This window comes from Mesoplodon bidens (assembly GCF_964165515.1).
Source record: "Mesoplodon bidens genome assembly, chromosome: 2".
Lineage (NCBI taxonomy): Eukaryota > Metazoa > Chordata > Mammalia > Artiodactyla > Ziphiidae > Mesoplodon > Mesoplodon bidens.
Window position 1 is genome coordinate 120481952 of NC_138177.1, and position 16342 is coordinate 120498293.

Sequence of the window (16342 nt, forward strand, 5' to 3'; positions counted from 1 at the left end):
AGTACTTTACATTTTACCAAGTATTTTCTTGCTTCATCTTCTCATTTATATACTCATAACAGAAATTTTAGGTATGTAGGTTAAGACAGATTGTATCTGGCCCATTTTTCAGATAAAGAGCACATGGCTAAACAGTGGCATCCACTGCTTTACTATTATGACTTTTATTTTTCTTGCTGCCCAATTAACATTAACATTAAACTACTTATTAATGTAGTTTAACTAGTTTAATTAACTACTTATTAATGCAGTTAAACAGTTATCATTGTACATTCAGAGTACTCTACTACATGTAACTCCAAAATTTGGGTTAAATGTATTAATATGTTAAACTAAAGAAGCATTTTGTATATTTGTAAATAGAGCAACTTCTCCATTCTTATATGGCAAAAGTAGGGATTTTATTTTGCTTAATGGAAACTATGAGTGATCACTATTTGAATAAACAGAAAAGAGAGAAATCATAGGTAACCTGACTTTTACCTCCTATTTTAGTTTTGTTATGAGGCAATGGCAATAACATTTTTGCTTATTAATAGAAAAATAATACTTACATACCAAGAAAAACTAGAAATGCATAAGAGCATAAAGAAAAACATTTAAATCACTCATTATTCTACCACCCTTCCACAGATAAATACTCTAAGTATTGTGATATATTTCCTGTCCCTTTTTCAAATCAAAAAATTTATATCATTACATGCTCCTTTTTTCCCCATCTATTCAAAAATAGATGAAAAAAATCACCATTCTGTAACCATCGGAGTTACTTCAGGTAAGAGTCATTAATAAATAACAAAATCAATGGGTGAAAGTTTGACAAGAAACAGTATATTTACACAGTCTCATGGTATCTCTCCACAGATTACTGATAAATTTATAGTGAAGTAATTAATCAAAGTTATTATCACCAAGAAGGGAAAGAAAAATGACATCATGTGCTTCCTGATGTAATACACTGAGAAAGATACAACACTGCTCATAGAGTATTATTGCCAAATATGTGTAAGCAGAATTTAATCATGAGGAAACAATCATGCAAACTGAGGAATATCTTATTAAACAACTGACACGGCGCCAGTGGCTGCTGGTTGCTCTGCATATTTGGCACTGCCAGGGCGCTCGTGATCCAAGCAGTCATACCACCTCTGCATCTAGTCCTCACAGGGGCAGACCAAGAGCTCCAAGGCAGCCTCAGGACCAGACTCCTGTGGGTGGACCACATGCAGAGGTGGGGATAAAACCTAAGCTGAACCCCAGGGACGGGGTGACTAAGGAAGAAGATCGAAAATCTTTCCATCGGTTGTACAAGCTGCAGATCAAACCCCCCCGATCAGCTAGGAAGACGCTGTTTTTATGGAATATCTGAGTAGACAATGAGTGTTCCCACAAATGAAAACGGTCTAGCTCTGGCAGCTGTGGACTTTGGGGGCAAGCAGACGCAGGAAGTGGGCCAGATCAGAATCTGAGTGGTCCCCACAGGGCACACAGCAGGTCCAGAGACCAGCTCAGAGGCAGAGGAGGGCCTCTTGGGGAGGCAGAGGTGAGCTGTGGCTGACGGCATGTAAAGACACTAATAGCGGAGACTCCAAGGAAACATAATTATTACTATTAATTTTATTACATTTTGATTCATTCTGTTGCTGGTTCTAGCTTTTTTTTCTTTCTTTCATTTTGTTTGTTTGTTGTTGTTTTAGTTTTTTTTTAATTCAGTCTTCTGGGATTTCCATGGTTTATAAAATATTTTTATTTTTATTTTTTTATATATTTCTATTTTTACTTTGTTTTTATGTTGTTCTGTGTTCTTTTCCCTTATTTTTTCCCCTCTTTTTCTTTAATATATTTTTCTTTTTTTTATATTTCCATTTCTACTTTGCTTTTCTGTTGCCTGTGTTTTTTCTCTTTTTATTTTATTATTTTTAAATCATTTTTATAAGTTTGTTCTGTTTCCTTGCTTTATTCTTCATTTGGCACACTGTTCTGTCTTTGTTTTTAGGTTATGTGTTTATGTTGTTTTTAGGTTATGTGTTTATGTTAGTTTTAATCCTAATTGTTTGATTTCATTTTTGAGTTCTTGTATTTCTCTGGTTGTTTTCTTGATTTTTGTTTTATTTGGCTCTGTTTTGTTTCTTGCACGTGTGTGTTTTTCCTTGTTTCTGTTTTTGTTTGTTTGATTTTGTTTTTACAATTTCTCCAGGGTCCTGTTTGCCTTCTCTTTTTTCTTTAATATATTTTCTATTTTTTAAGATATATTTTTATTTCTACATTGCTTTTCTATTGTTCTTTTTTCCCCTTTCTCTTTTTCTTTTCTTTTTTAATATCATTTTTGTCAGTTTGTTTTCTTTCTTTGCTTCATCCTTCAGTTAGAATTCTGCTTTGGTTTTGTTTTTTGGTTTTGGGTTTTTGTCAGCTTTCCTCTGAATTGTTTGATTTCATTCTGCGGTTCTTCTGTTTGTCTGGTTGTTCTCTTGTTATTTGATTTATTTGGTTCTGTTTTTGTTTCTTTTCTGTGTGTGTGGCATGTTTCCTTGTTTCTGTTTGCATTTGTTTGATTTTACTTTTTACCATTTGTCTGGGGTTTTGTTAGTCTTTTTTTTTTCTTTTCTTTAATCCCCTTTATTGCCAGAACAAGTGACTTGCAGGGTCCTGGTTCCTTGACCAGAAGATGGGCCTGAGGCTCTGGAGTGGCAGCACTGGGTCCAGGATGCTGGACCACCAGAGAATTCCCGGTCCCAGGGAAGATTAACTGCCAAGAGCTGTCACTGAGGCCTCTATCTGAATCTAAGACCCAGGTACACCCAAGTGCCAGCAGCTCCCAGCACTGGACACATCATACCGAACAACAAACAAGACAGGAACACAAACCCACCCATCAGCACACAGACTACCTAAAGTCATACTAAGCTAACAGACACCCCAAAACAAATCACCTGACACGGCCCTGCTCATCAGAGGGAAAAGACTCAGCTCCACCCACCAGAACGCAAGCACCAGTCCCTCCCATCAGGAAGCCTATGCAAGACACTGGACCAACACCACCACTGGGGGCAGAGAACAGAAGTAAGAGGAACTGTGACCCTGCAGCCTAGGGAAAAGAGACCTCAAATACTGTATATTAGACAAAATAAGAAGACAGAGAAATATCTTACAGACAAAGGAGCAAGATAAAAACGCACAAGACCAAATAAATGAAGAGGAAATAGGCCAACTAACTGAAAATGAATTCAGAGTAATGATAGTAAACATGATCCAAAATCTTGGAAATAGAACACAGAAAATACAAGAAACGTTTAACAAGGACCTAGAAGAACTAAAGAGCAAACAAACATTAATGAACAACACAATAACTGAAATAAAAAACACTCTAGAAGGAATCAATAACACAATAACTGAGGGAGAAGAACGGACTAGAGAGCTGGAAAATAAAATGGTGGAAATAAATGTCACAGAGTAAAGAAAAAAGAATGAAAAGAATGGAGGACAGTCACAGAGACCTCTGGGACAACATTAAGCACAACAACATTCAAATTATAGGCGTCCCAGAAGAAGAAGAAAAAAAAGTGGGGCTGAAAATATTTGAAGAGATTATAGTTGAAAAATTCCCCAACATGGGAAAGGAAATAGCCACCCAAGTCCAGGAAGCACAGAGAGTCCCATAAAGAATAAACCCAAGGAGAAACACGCCGAGACACATATTAATCGAGCTAACAAAAATTAAACACAAAGAAAAAATATTAAGAGCAACAGGGAAAAGCAACAAAAAACATACAAGGGAATCCCCATAAGATTAACAGCTGATATTTCAGCAGAAACTCTACAGGCCAGAAGGGAGTGGGAAGATATATTTAAAATGATGAAAGGGGAAAACCTACAACCAAGATTACTCTACCCAGCAAGGATCACATTCAGATTCGACGGAGAAATCAAAAGCTTTACAGACAAACAAGTTAAGAGAATTCAGCACCACCAAACCAGCTTTACAACAAATGCTAAAGGAACTTCTCTAGGCAGGAAACACAAGAGGAGGAAAGGACTTACAAAAACAAACCCAAAACAATTAAGATAATGGTACTAGGAACATACTTTTCAATAATTACCTTAAACGTAAATGGATTAAATGCCCCAACCAAAGGACCTAGACTGGCTGAATGGATACAAAAACGAGACCCACATATATGCTGTCTACAAGAGACCACTTCAGAACAAGGGACACATACAGACTGAAAGTAAGGGGATGGGAAAAGATATTCCATGCAAATGGAAATCAAAAGATAGCTGGAGTAGCAATACTCATATCAGAAAAAATAAACTTTAAAATAAAGACTATTACAAGAGACAAGGAAGGACACTACATAATGATCAAGGGACCAATCCAAGAAGAAGATTTAACAATTGTAAATATCTATGCACCCAACATAGGAGCACCTCGATACATAAGGCAAATGCTAACAGCCATAAAATGGGAAATCAACAGTAACACAATCATAGTAGTTGACTTTAACACCCCACTTACACCAATCAACAGATCATCCAAACAGAAAATAAATAAGGAAAAAAAAGCTTTAAATGACACATTAAACAAGATGGACTTAATTGATATTTATAGGACATTCCATCCAAAAACAATAGAATACACTTTCTTTTCAAGTGCTCATGGAACATTCTCCAGGATAAACTGTATCTTGGGTCACAAATCAAGCGTTGGTAAATTTAAGAAAATTGAAATCGTATCAAGCATCTTTTCCAACCACAACGCTATGAGACTAGATATCAATTACAGGAAAAAAATCTGTAAAAAAATACAAACACATGGAGGCTAAGCAATATGCTACTAAACAACCAAGAGATCACTGAAGAAATCAAAGAGGAAATCAAAAAATACCTGGAAATAAATGACAATGAAAACACAATGACCCAAAACCTATGGGATGCAGCAAAAGCTGTTCTAAGAGGGAAGTTTATAGCAACACAATACTACCTCAAGAAACAGGAAAAATCTCAAACAACCTAACCTTACATCTAAAGCAATTAGAGAAAGAAGAACAAAAAAACTCAAAGTCAGCAGAAGGAAAGAAATCATAAAGACCAGATAAGATATAAATTAAAAAAAAAGAAGGAAACAATAGCAAAGATCAATAAAAGTAAAAGCTGCTTCTTTGAGAAGATAAACAAAATTGATAAACCATTAGCCAGACTCATCAGAAAAAAAAGGGAGAAGACTCAAATCAACAGAATTAGAAATGAAAAAGGACAAGCAACTACTGACACTGCAGAAAAACAAAGGATCATGAGAGACTACTACAAGCAACTATATGCCAATAAAAGGAACAACCTGGAAGAAATGGACAAATTCTTACAGAAGTATGGTTATACCTTTTCAAGACTGAACCAGGAAGAAATAGAGAACAAGAACAGACCAATCACAAGCAGTGAAATTGAAACTGTGATTAACAACCTTCCAACAAGCAGAAGTCCAGGATCAGATGGCTTCAAAGGCGAATTCTATCAAACATTTAGAGAAGAGTTAACACCTATCCTTTTCAAACTCTCCCAAAATATAGCAGAGGGAGGAACACTCCCAAACTCATTCTACGAGGCCACCATCACCTTGATACCAAAACCAGACAAAGATGTCACAAAGAGAGAAAACTACAGGCCAATATCACTGAGGAACATAGATGCAAAAATCCTCAACAAAATACTAGCAAACAGAATCCAACAGCACATTAAAAGGATCATACACCATGATCAAGTGGGGTTTATTCCAGGAATGCAAGGATTCTTCAATATATGCAAATCAATCAATGTGATACACCATATTAAGAAACTGAAGTATAAAAACCATATGATAATCTCAATAGATGCAGGAAAAGCTTTTGACAACATTCAGCACCCATTTAGGATAAAAACTCTCCAGAAAGTGGGCATAGAGGGAAGCTACCTCAACATAATAAAAGCCATATATGACAAACCTACAGCCAACATCATTCTCAATGGTGAAAAACGGAAAGCATTTCCTCTACGATCAGGAACAAGACAAGGTTGCCCACTCTCACCACTATTATTCAACATACTTTTGGAAGTTTTAGCCACAGCAGTCAGAGAAGGAAAAAAAAATGAAATGAATCCAAATAGGATAAGAAGAAGTAAAGCTGTCACTGTTTACGGATGACATGATACTATACATAGAAAATCCTAAAGATGCCACCAGAAAACTACTAGAGCTAATCAATGAATTAGGTAAAGTAACAGGATACAAAATGAATGCACAGAAATCTCTTGCATTCCTATACACTAACAACAAAAAACCAGAAAGAGAAATCAAGGAAACACTCCCATTTACCATTGCAACAAAGACATAAAATACCTAGGAATAAACATACCTAAGGAGGCAAAAAACCTGTATGCAGAAAACTACAAGACACTGATGAAAGAAATCAAAGATGATACAAACAGATGGAAAGATATACCATGTTCTTGGATTGGAAGAATCAATATTGTGAAAGTGACTACATTACCAAAAGCAGCTACAGATTCAAAGTAATGCCCATCAAATTATCAGTGGCATTTTTCACAGAACTAGAACAAAAATTTTGACAATTTGTATGGAAACACAAAAGATCTCGAATAGACAAAGCAATCTTGAGAAAGAAAAACGGAACGTAGGAATCAGGCTCCCTGACTTCAGATATACTACAAAGCTATAGTAATCAAGACAGTATGGTACTGGCACAAAACAGAAATATAGGTCAATGGAACAGGACAGAAAGCCCAGAGGTAAACCCACGTACATATAGTCACCTTATCTTTGGCAAAGGAGGCAAGAATATACAGTGTAGAAAAGACAGTCTCTTCAATAAGTGGAGCTAAGAAAACTGGACAGCTACATGTAAAAGAATGAAATTAGAACACTCCATAACACCATATACAAAAATAAACTCAAAGTGGATTAAAGACCTAAATGTAACGCCAGAAACTATCAAACTCTTAGAGGAAAACATAGGCAGAACACTCTATGACATAAATCACAGCAAGATCTTTTTTGACCCACCTCCTGGAGTAATGAAAATAAAGTCAAAAGTAAACAAATGGGACCTAATTAAACTTCAAGCTTTGCACAGCAAAGGAAACCATAAACAGGACCAAAAGATAACCCTCAGAATGGGAGAAAATATTTTCAAACGAAGCAACTGACAAAGGATTAATCTCCAAAATATACAAGCAGCTCTGTAGCTCAATATCAAAAAAACAACCCAATCCAAAAATGAGCAGAAGACTAAATAGACATTTCTCCAAAGAAGACATACACATTGCCAAGAAACACATGAAAAGATGCTCAACATCACTAATCCTTAGAGAAGTGCAAACAACCATAATGAGGTATCTCCTCACACTGGTCACAATGGTCATCATCAACAAATGTACAAACAATAAATGCTGGAGAGGGTGTGGAGAAAAGGGTTTCCTCCTACACTGTTGGTAGGAATGTAAATTGATATAGCCACTATGGAGGACAATATGGAGGTTCCTTAGAAAACTAAAAATAGAATTACCATATGACCCAGCAATCCCACTACTGGGCATATACCCTGAGAAAACCATAATTCAAAAAGATACATGTACCACAATGTTCACTGCAGCATTGTTTACAATTGCCAGGACATGGAAGCAAGCTAAATGTCCATCAACACATGAATGGATAAAGAAGATGTGGCACATATATACAATGGAATATTACTCAGCCATAAAAAGGAGTGAAATTGAGTTATGTGTACTGAGGTGGATGGACCTAGAGTGTCATAGAGTGAAGTAAGCTAGTAAGAATAAAAGAAATATCGTATGCTAACACACATATATGGGATCTAAATAGACGGTACTGATGAAACTAGAGGCAGGGCAGGAATAAAGGTGCAGATGTAGAGAATGGACTTGAGGACAGAGAGAGGGAAGGGGAAGCTGAGATAAAATGAGAGAGTAGCACTGACATATATACACTACCAAATGTATAATGGATGGCTAGTGGGAAGCTGCTGCATAGCACACGAAGATCAGCTCGATGCTTTGTGACCACCTAGAGGGGTGAGACAAGGAGGGTGGGAGGGAGGCGCAAGAGGAAGGGGATATGGGGATATATGTATACTTATAGCTGATTCACTTTGTTGCACAACAGAAGCTAACACAACACTGGAAAGCAATTATATTCCAATAAAGATATTAAAAAAAAACCTGACCCTTACTCTTCAAGATGTCAATATCACAAAAGGCAAAGCAAGGCTGAGAAACTTTTCACTTTAAAAAAGTGTAAAGAAACATGACATTAAATACAATGCATGGTCCTTTACTGGATAATGTACCAGGAAAAAAAAATAACATAAAGAACAGTATTAGGACAACTGGAAAAATGTGAATATAGGCTATATATAATACACAGTTGATCCTTGAACAACACGGGTTTGAACTGTGACGGTCCAGTTATGGGTGGATTTTTTTCAATAGTACAATAAATACCACAGTACTACATGATCTGCGGTTAGTTGGAACTGCAGATACAGAGGAACTGTGGATGTGGAGGAACTGAATATTCAAAGGGCCAACAATAAGTTATATGCAGAATTTCCACTGCACACAGGGTTGGTGTTCCTGACCCCCATATTGTTCAAGGGTCAACTTAATAGTATTTTACCAATGTTAAATATCCTGAATTTTTAAATCATATTGTGGTTATGCAAGAGAACATCTTTGTTCTTAGCAGATATGCACTTTAGTATTTAGGTACTGCAACTTATTCTCAAATGGTTCAGTAAGGTAATAATAAGGACAATAATATGTTTGTGTGCTGTGTGTGGAAAGAGAGAGAATATGGGAATTCATTATACTATTCTCACAACTTACTGTTTGAAATTTTTTCAAAACAAAAAGTTTAAAAAAACTGATGCTAGATATGTTTTAAACAACATATACACATAAAAATTACCTTTAAAGGATCCACGAGTTCCAAAGTATGTTTTAGGTATATTAAATTTGTTATCTTTGATTCAGCTGCATTAACCTATTAAGATAAAAATCCAAATGTGGACACCATAAATATTTAACACATTAATGGGTTTTCCTCTTGAACATTCTACACTTACATTTCCCATACATTTTTATTTATCAACCTAGGCAGGATGACAGCCTAGACAATGATTACAAATTACTGACCCATCATGATAAGGCTAATACACTAGTCTCCTGTGAGTCTGACAGTGAGAAGAGTTCACCTCACTGTATCCAACTTTCATTTCTATATAAAACCCTTTGTGTCCAGCTTAACCCACAGTAGCAAAAGGAGATACAATTCAATACTGACCAGCGCTAAGAGACTAAGATTAATTTTAAAAGGCAGAAAAGACACTGATAAATGGATGATACTTGAAAAACTGAATCCAAACCTCCCAGATAGTTATAGAACATGAATTTCCCTCATCGGTTCCTGTTTATGCAAGTAAAACAATTTTCATAATTCCAGTGGTCCAAACTAATTATAGTTTTTCAAAATAAAGCAACATCAACATTCTAAATTTTATAAATAAATTTTTTTTTTTTTTTTTTGGTACATGGGCCTCTCACTGCCGTGGCCCCTCCCGCCGCGGAGCACAGGCTCCGGACGCGCAGGCCCAGAGGCCACGGCCCACGGGCCCAGCCGCTCCACAGCATGCGGGATCCTCCCGGACCGGGGCACGAACCCACACTCCCCGCACCGGCAGGTGGACTCTCAACCACTGTGCCACCAGGGAAGCCCTATAAATAAATTTTTAAAAAATCAAATCATACCATCTCCAAAGCCAAACATTGGTACTAAACCTGGGGAAATGAGGAATGTTTGTGAATGGACTAATTTACCAATACTGACAAGGAGTTTTAGGATATTACAATTATGATGTAATGTGCTTGATATAGAGCTGTTTTATTTTTATTGACATATAGTTGATTTACAATGTTGTATTAGTTTCAAGTGTACAGCAAAGTGATTCAGTTTTACATATATATAAAAATATCAAGAATATATAAAGATTAAATAATATGTAATACATATTCTTTTTTTACATTCTCTTCCATTATAGGTTATTACAAGATATTGAGTATAGTTCCATGTGCTATAGTAGGCCCTTGCTGGTTTTCTATTTTATATATAGTAATGTGTATATTTTAATCCCAAACTCCTAATTTATCCCTCCCCCTCTCCCACTTAGTAACCACAAGTTTGTTTTCTATGTTTGTGAGTCCAGTTCTGTTTTGTAAATAAGTTCATTGTGTCATTCTTTGGATTCCACCTAAGTGATATCATATGGTATTTTTCTTTCTCTGTCTTACTTACTTCACTTATCTTGATAATCTCTAGGTCCATCCATGTTGTTGCAAATGGCATAATTTCATTCTTTTTTATGGCTAATATTCCATTGTGTGTGTGTGTGTGTGTCTGCATGTGTATACATGACATCTTCTTTATCCATTCATTCATCTGTCAATGGACACTTAGGTTGCTTCCATGTCTTGGCTACTGTTTTTTTTCCCTTTAATAAATTTATTTATTTATTTTTGGCTGCATTTGGTCTTCATTGATGCACGTGGGCTCTCTAGCTGCAGCGAGTAGGGGTAACTCTGTTGCGGTGCGTGGGCTTCTCATTGCGGTGGCTTATCTTGTTGCGGAGCACGGGCTCTAGGTGCACGGGCTTCAGTAGTTGTGGCTTGCAGGCTCTAGAGCACAGGCTCAGTAGTTGTGGTACACAGGCTTAGCTGCTCTGCAGCATGTGGGATCTTCCCAGACCAGGGCTCGAACCCATGTCCTCTGCACTGGCAGGTGGATTCTTAACCACTGTGCCACCAGGGAAGTCCCTTGGTGCATGTTATCTTTTTGGATTGTTTTTCTCCAGATATATGCCTAGTAGTGGGATTGCAGGATAATATGGTAGCTCTATTTTTAGTTTTTTAAGGAACCACCATAGTGTTCTCCATAGTGGCTGTACCAATTTACATTCCCACCAACTGTGTAGGAGGGTTCCCTTTCCTCCACACCCTCTCCAGCATTTATTATTTGTAGAATTTTAATCATGGCCATTCTGACTGGTGTGAGGTGATACCTCATTGAAGTTTTAATTTCCATTTCTCTAATTAGCAATGTAATTAGCAATGTTCATGTGCTTTTTGCCCATCTGTATGTCTTCTTTGAGAAAATGTCTTTTTAGATCTTCTGCCCATTTAAAAAATTTATTTATTTATTTATTTAGTCTGTGTTGGGTGTTAGTTGCGGCATGCAGGATATTTCATTGCAGCATGCAGGTTCTTCATTGCAGTGCACAGGCTTCTCTCTAGTTGTGGCATGTGGGCTCCAGAGCACGTGGGCTCTGTAGTTGTGGTGCATGGGCTCCAGAGAGCATGGGCTCTGTAGCTGCGGCACACGGACTCTCTAGTTGTAGTGTGCAAGCTTAGTTGCCCTGCAGCGTGTGGGATCTTAGTTCCCTGACCAGTGATCGAACTGGCATCCCCTGCATTGCAAGGCGGATTCTTAACTACTGGACCACCAGGGAAGTCCCATTCTGCCCATTTTTTGATTGGGCTGTTTGTTTTTTGATATTGAGCTGTATGAGCTGTTTGTATATTTTGGAGATTAATCCCTTGTCAGTCGCATCATTTGCAAATATTTTTCTCCCATTCTGTAAGATGTCTTTTTTCTTTTTTTATGGTTCCCTTTACTGCACCAAAACTTTTAAATTTAATTAGGTCCCATTTATTTATTTTTGGTTTTACTTCCATTACTCTAGGAGATGGATCCACAGATACTGCTGTGATTTATGTCAAAGTGTGTTCTGCCTATGTTTTCCTCTAAGAGTTTTATAGTACCTGGTCTTACATTTAGGACTTGAATCCATTTTGAGTTTATTTTTCTGTATGGTGTTAGAGAATGTTCTAATTTCATTCTTTTACATGTAGGTGTCCAGTTTTCCCAGCACCACTTATTGTTAAAATACAGAAGAGACTGTCTTTTGTGCATTACATACTTCTGCCTCCTCTGTCATAGATTAATTGACCATAAGTGCATGGGTTTATCTCTGGGCTTTCTATCCTGTTCCATTGATCTATATATCTCTATTTTTGTATGAGTACCACACTGTTTTGATTACTGTAGCTTTGTAGTACAGTCTGAAGCCAGGGAACCTGCTTCCTCCAGCTCCACTTTTCTTTCCAAGATTGCTTTGGCTATTCAGGGTCTTTTGTGTTTCCATACAAATTTTTTAAAATTTTGTTCTAGTTCTGTGAAAAATGCCATTGGTAATATGATAAGGATTGCACTGAATCTGTAGATTGCCTTGGGTAGTATAGTCATTTTAACAATATTGATTTTTCCAATCCAAGAACATGGATATCTTTCCATCTGTTTGCGTCATCTTCAGTTTCTTTCATCAGTGTCTCAGTTTTTGGAGTACAGGTCTGTTGCCTCCTTAGAAAGGTTTATTCCTGGTATTTTATCCTTTTTGATGTGATGGTAAATGGGGCTGTTTCCTTAATTTCTCTTTCTGAACTTTCATTGTTAGTGTATAGAAATGCAACAGATTTCTGTGTATTACTTTTGTATCCTACAACTTTAACAAATTCATTGATAAGCTCTAGTATCTTAGGATTTTCTAAGTCTGCTATCATGTCATCTGCAAACAGTGACAGTTTTACTTCTTTTCCAATTTGGATTCCTTTTATTTCTTTTTCTTCTCCGATTGCCATGGCTAGGAACTCCAAAATGATGTTGAACAGAAGTGGCGAGATTTGACATCCTGGCCTTGTCCCTGATCTTAGAGGAAATGCTTTCAGCTTTTCACCAATGAGTATGATGTTAGCTGTGGATTTGTCATATATGGCCTTTATAATATGTTGAGGTAGGTTCTCTCTATGCCCACTTTCTGTTTTTATCATAAATCGATGTTGAATTTTATCAAAAGCTTTTTCTGCATCTACTGAGATGATCACATGATTTTTATTCTTCATCTTGTTAGTGTGGTATCTCATACTGAATGATTTGTAGATATTGAAAAATCCTTGCATCCCTGGGATAAATCCCACTTGAATATGGTGTATGATCCTTTTAACATATTGTTGGATTCGGTGTGCTAGAATTTTGTTGAGGATTTTTGCATCTATGTTCATCAGTGATACTGGCCTGTAATTTTCTTTCTTTATGGTATTGTTGTCTGTTTTTGATATCAGGGTGATGGTGGCTTTATAGAATGAGTTTGGAAGTGTTCCTTCCTCTGAAATTTTTTGGAATAGTTTCAGAAGGACAGGTGTTAACTCTTCTCTAAATGTTTGATAGAATTCCCCTGTAAAGCCATCTGGTCCTGGACTTTTGTTTGAACGGAGGTTTTTAATCTCAGATTCAATTTCAGTACTTGTAACTGGTCTGTTCATGTTTTCTACTTCTTGCTGGTACAGTCTTGGGAGAGTGTATCTTTCTAAGAATTTGTCCATTTCTTATCTTTCTAAGAATTTGTCCATTTCTTCTAGGTTGTCCATTTTATTGGCATATAGTTGCTTGTAGTAATCTCTTATGGCCCTTTGTATTTCTGTGGTGTCGGTTGTAACTTCTTTTTCATTTCTAATTTTATTGATTTGAGCCCTCTCCCTTTTTTTCTTGATGAGTCTGGCTAAAGATTTATCAATTTTGTTTAACTTTTCAAAGAACCAGCTTTTAGTTTTGTTATCTTTTCTACTGTTTTTTTAGTCTCTATTTATTTCTGCTCTTCCATTAACTTTGGGTTTTGTTTGTTCTTCTTTCTCTAGTTGCTCTAGGTGTAACGTTAGGTTGTTTATTTGATATTTTTCTTGTTTCCTGAGGTAAGCTTGTATAGCTATGAGCGATTTCTCTTTGAAGCCTCCTAACCTATATACCCATTGCAAAATACCTGAACTTTTCCAAGACTATATGGATCAATTTAGAAGAAATACTCAAATGAATGTTGTTAGCCCCAAAACAAGTTATCTCGTGCTCTCTTATAACGAATCTCTGAAACTAACTGGAATATTAAAAATAAATAAAATTCACCAAACATAAGACAATTATCATCACTATTACTGAAGAAGAACATCTTCCAAACATAGCCAAGATACTCTTGAAGAAGAACAGCATGGAAAGACTAACTCTAATGAATATCAACTTATAATAGAGTAATTAAGAAACTGTGGTATCAGCACAAGGGCAGACAGAGAGTCCAATGGTATAGAATAGAGTCTAGAAAGAAAATCATATATGGGCACTTGATTTATAACAAAGGTTGACTGTGGAGCAGTAGGCAAAGGAAAGTCTTCTCCATAAATGGTACCAATACAATTATGAATCTGTACAAGAAAAAATTAAATATGGCCCCTTCTTCACACCACATACAAATATCAATTCCAGGTGGACTGTAAATCTAAACATAAAACAATAAAGCATCTGGAATATAACAAAGAAGAATATCTTCATTACCTTGGATATTCTAACCAAACTTTTATAAGTTTCATAACTGATGATTTGGCACACATTAATCACAGGTTCAAACTAATGGCCAAGTTGTTTACATCTCCCCCATGGTCTGGTTTTTGTGGGCACACAAAAATCACATTAAAATACTCCAACCACAAATCCCACCATCTGTGTTTTGCTTCTTACCAAATAGGGGATGTTTTCACCTAACAAGTTCCTACTACTTCAGTAATTTAAGGTTTTGCAATATTTTTCCCCCAGTCCTCCACCTCCTGAGTAATCCTGGTACCTCCCCATGTGATTCTGCATGACGTACTTCTTTCTCTCAGGAATTGTAAGTAATAAGAATATCCTTTGGACTTCCCTGGTGGTGCAGTGGTTAAGAACCCGCCTGTCAACACAGAGGACATGGGTTCGAGCCCTGGTCTGGGAAGATTCCACATGCCACGGAGCAACTAAGTCCATGTGCCACAACTACTGAGCCTGTGCTCCACAACAGGAGAAGCCACCGCAATGAGAAGCCCGTGCACCACAACAAAGAGTAGCCCCCTCTCACCGCAACTAGAGAAAGCCCGCACACAGCAACAAAGACTCAATGCAGCCAAAAATAAATAAGTAAGTTTAGATTTTAAAAGTATATATATACATATAGCCTTTAAATGGCATTAGCCTTTCCATGTCATCACTCAGTGATCTCCATAAATTAAAATCCCACAGGTACAATCAAGATACTGGGGTAGGTAAAGACTTCTTAAGCAGGATACAACAAACACTAACTATAAAGGAAAAAAATAAAGTAGACTATATTTAAATTAAAGACTTCTAATAAGTCAGACAGAGACAAATACCACATGATCTCACTTATACATGGATCTAAAAACAAACAAAAAGCCAAACTCATAAATACAGGGAACTGATTGGTGGTTGCCAGAGTTAGGATGTGGGGGAGAGGCAAAATGGGAGAAGGTCAAAAGGTACAAACTTCCAGCTATAAAATAAATAAGTCGTGGTGATGTAATATACGGCATGGTAACTATAGTTAATGACACTGTATTGCATATTTGAAAGTTACTAAGAGTGTAGATCTTAAAGTCCTCATCACGAGAAAAAAATTTAAAACTATGCATGGGGATGAGTGTTAACTATACTTACTGTGGTGACTGTTTCATAATATATATAAAATAATGAATCATAGAAAAAGAATTTCTATTCATCAAAAGACACCACTGACGCAGGACAGGTTCTCCAAAAACCAATTTTTAGAAACCAAATAATTTATTTGAAAAGTAATTCCAGGAAGTATAGGCAAGAGAGTGGGGAAGTAAGAAGGCAAGGGAAGAACATCAATATAGGATGTAATGATGATCCAGTTACCAGTGTATGGTACCATGGCTCAATCATGCTGGAGACCTCTCAGAGATGGTGTAAAGTAAGCTTCAGAAACTACTTCCAGAGGTAAGGAAAATGGGGCAATTGTTCACCAACTTCAGTTCAGTATTTGTCAAGACCTATCACTGGGTCAGCAACTTCCTGATTACTCTCTAGTCTCTCTGGTGGCCAGAGAAAGTCCTCAGGCAGAAAGTTTCAGCTTGCTTGCAGTGAGATGTCCTCCATACACAAAAGTGAATGCCAAGGGGATGTGGGTGGCACACCAACAATGTCTACTCCACAATACTGAGCAAAAAAAGCCAATTACAAAGTGGGAGAAGATATTCACAACACAGAAGCAATGAAGGGCTTATATAAACAGCTCTACAAATCATAAAAGATGATAACTCAATAGAAAAATGGGCAAGACCTTCACAAAAGAAGATAGTCAAATTGTCAATATACATATGAAAGGGTATTCAA

The 16342-nt window shown here is 36.8% G+C and overlaps 1 protein-coding gene across 2 annotated transcripts in view; it reads right to left on the reverse strand.

Annotated features, from left to right (window-relative positions):
- The window catches only part of MSH4 (mutS homolog 4), a gene marked incomplete at its 5' end in the record, with an annotated part of 93200 nt that overhangs the window by 31539 nt on the left and 45319 nt on the right, over positions 1–16342 (reverse strand). For both annotated transcript variants that reach the window (XM_081225770.1, XM_081225769.1), the window contains one exon: positions 8975–9049. In XM_081225770.1, the coding sequence (XP_081081896.1) occupies positions 8975–9049 (75 nt within the window). The remainder of the gene's footprint in view (positions 1–8974; positions 9050–16342) is intronic.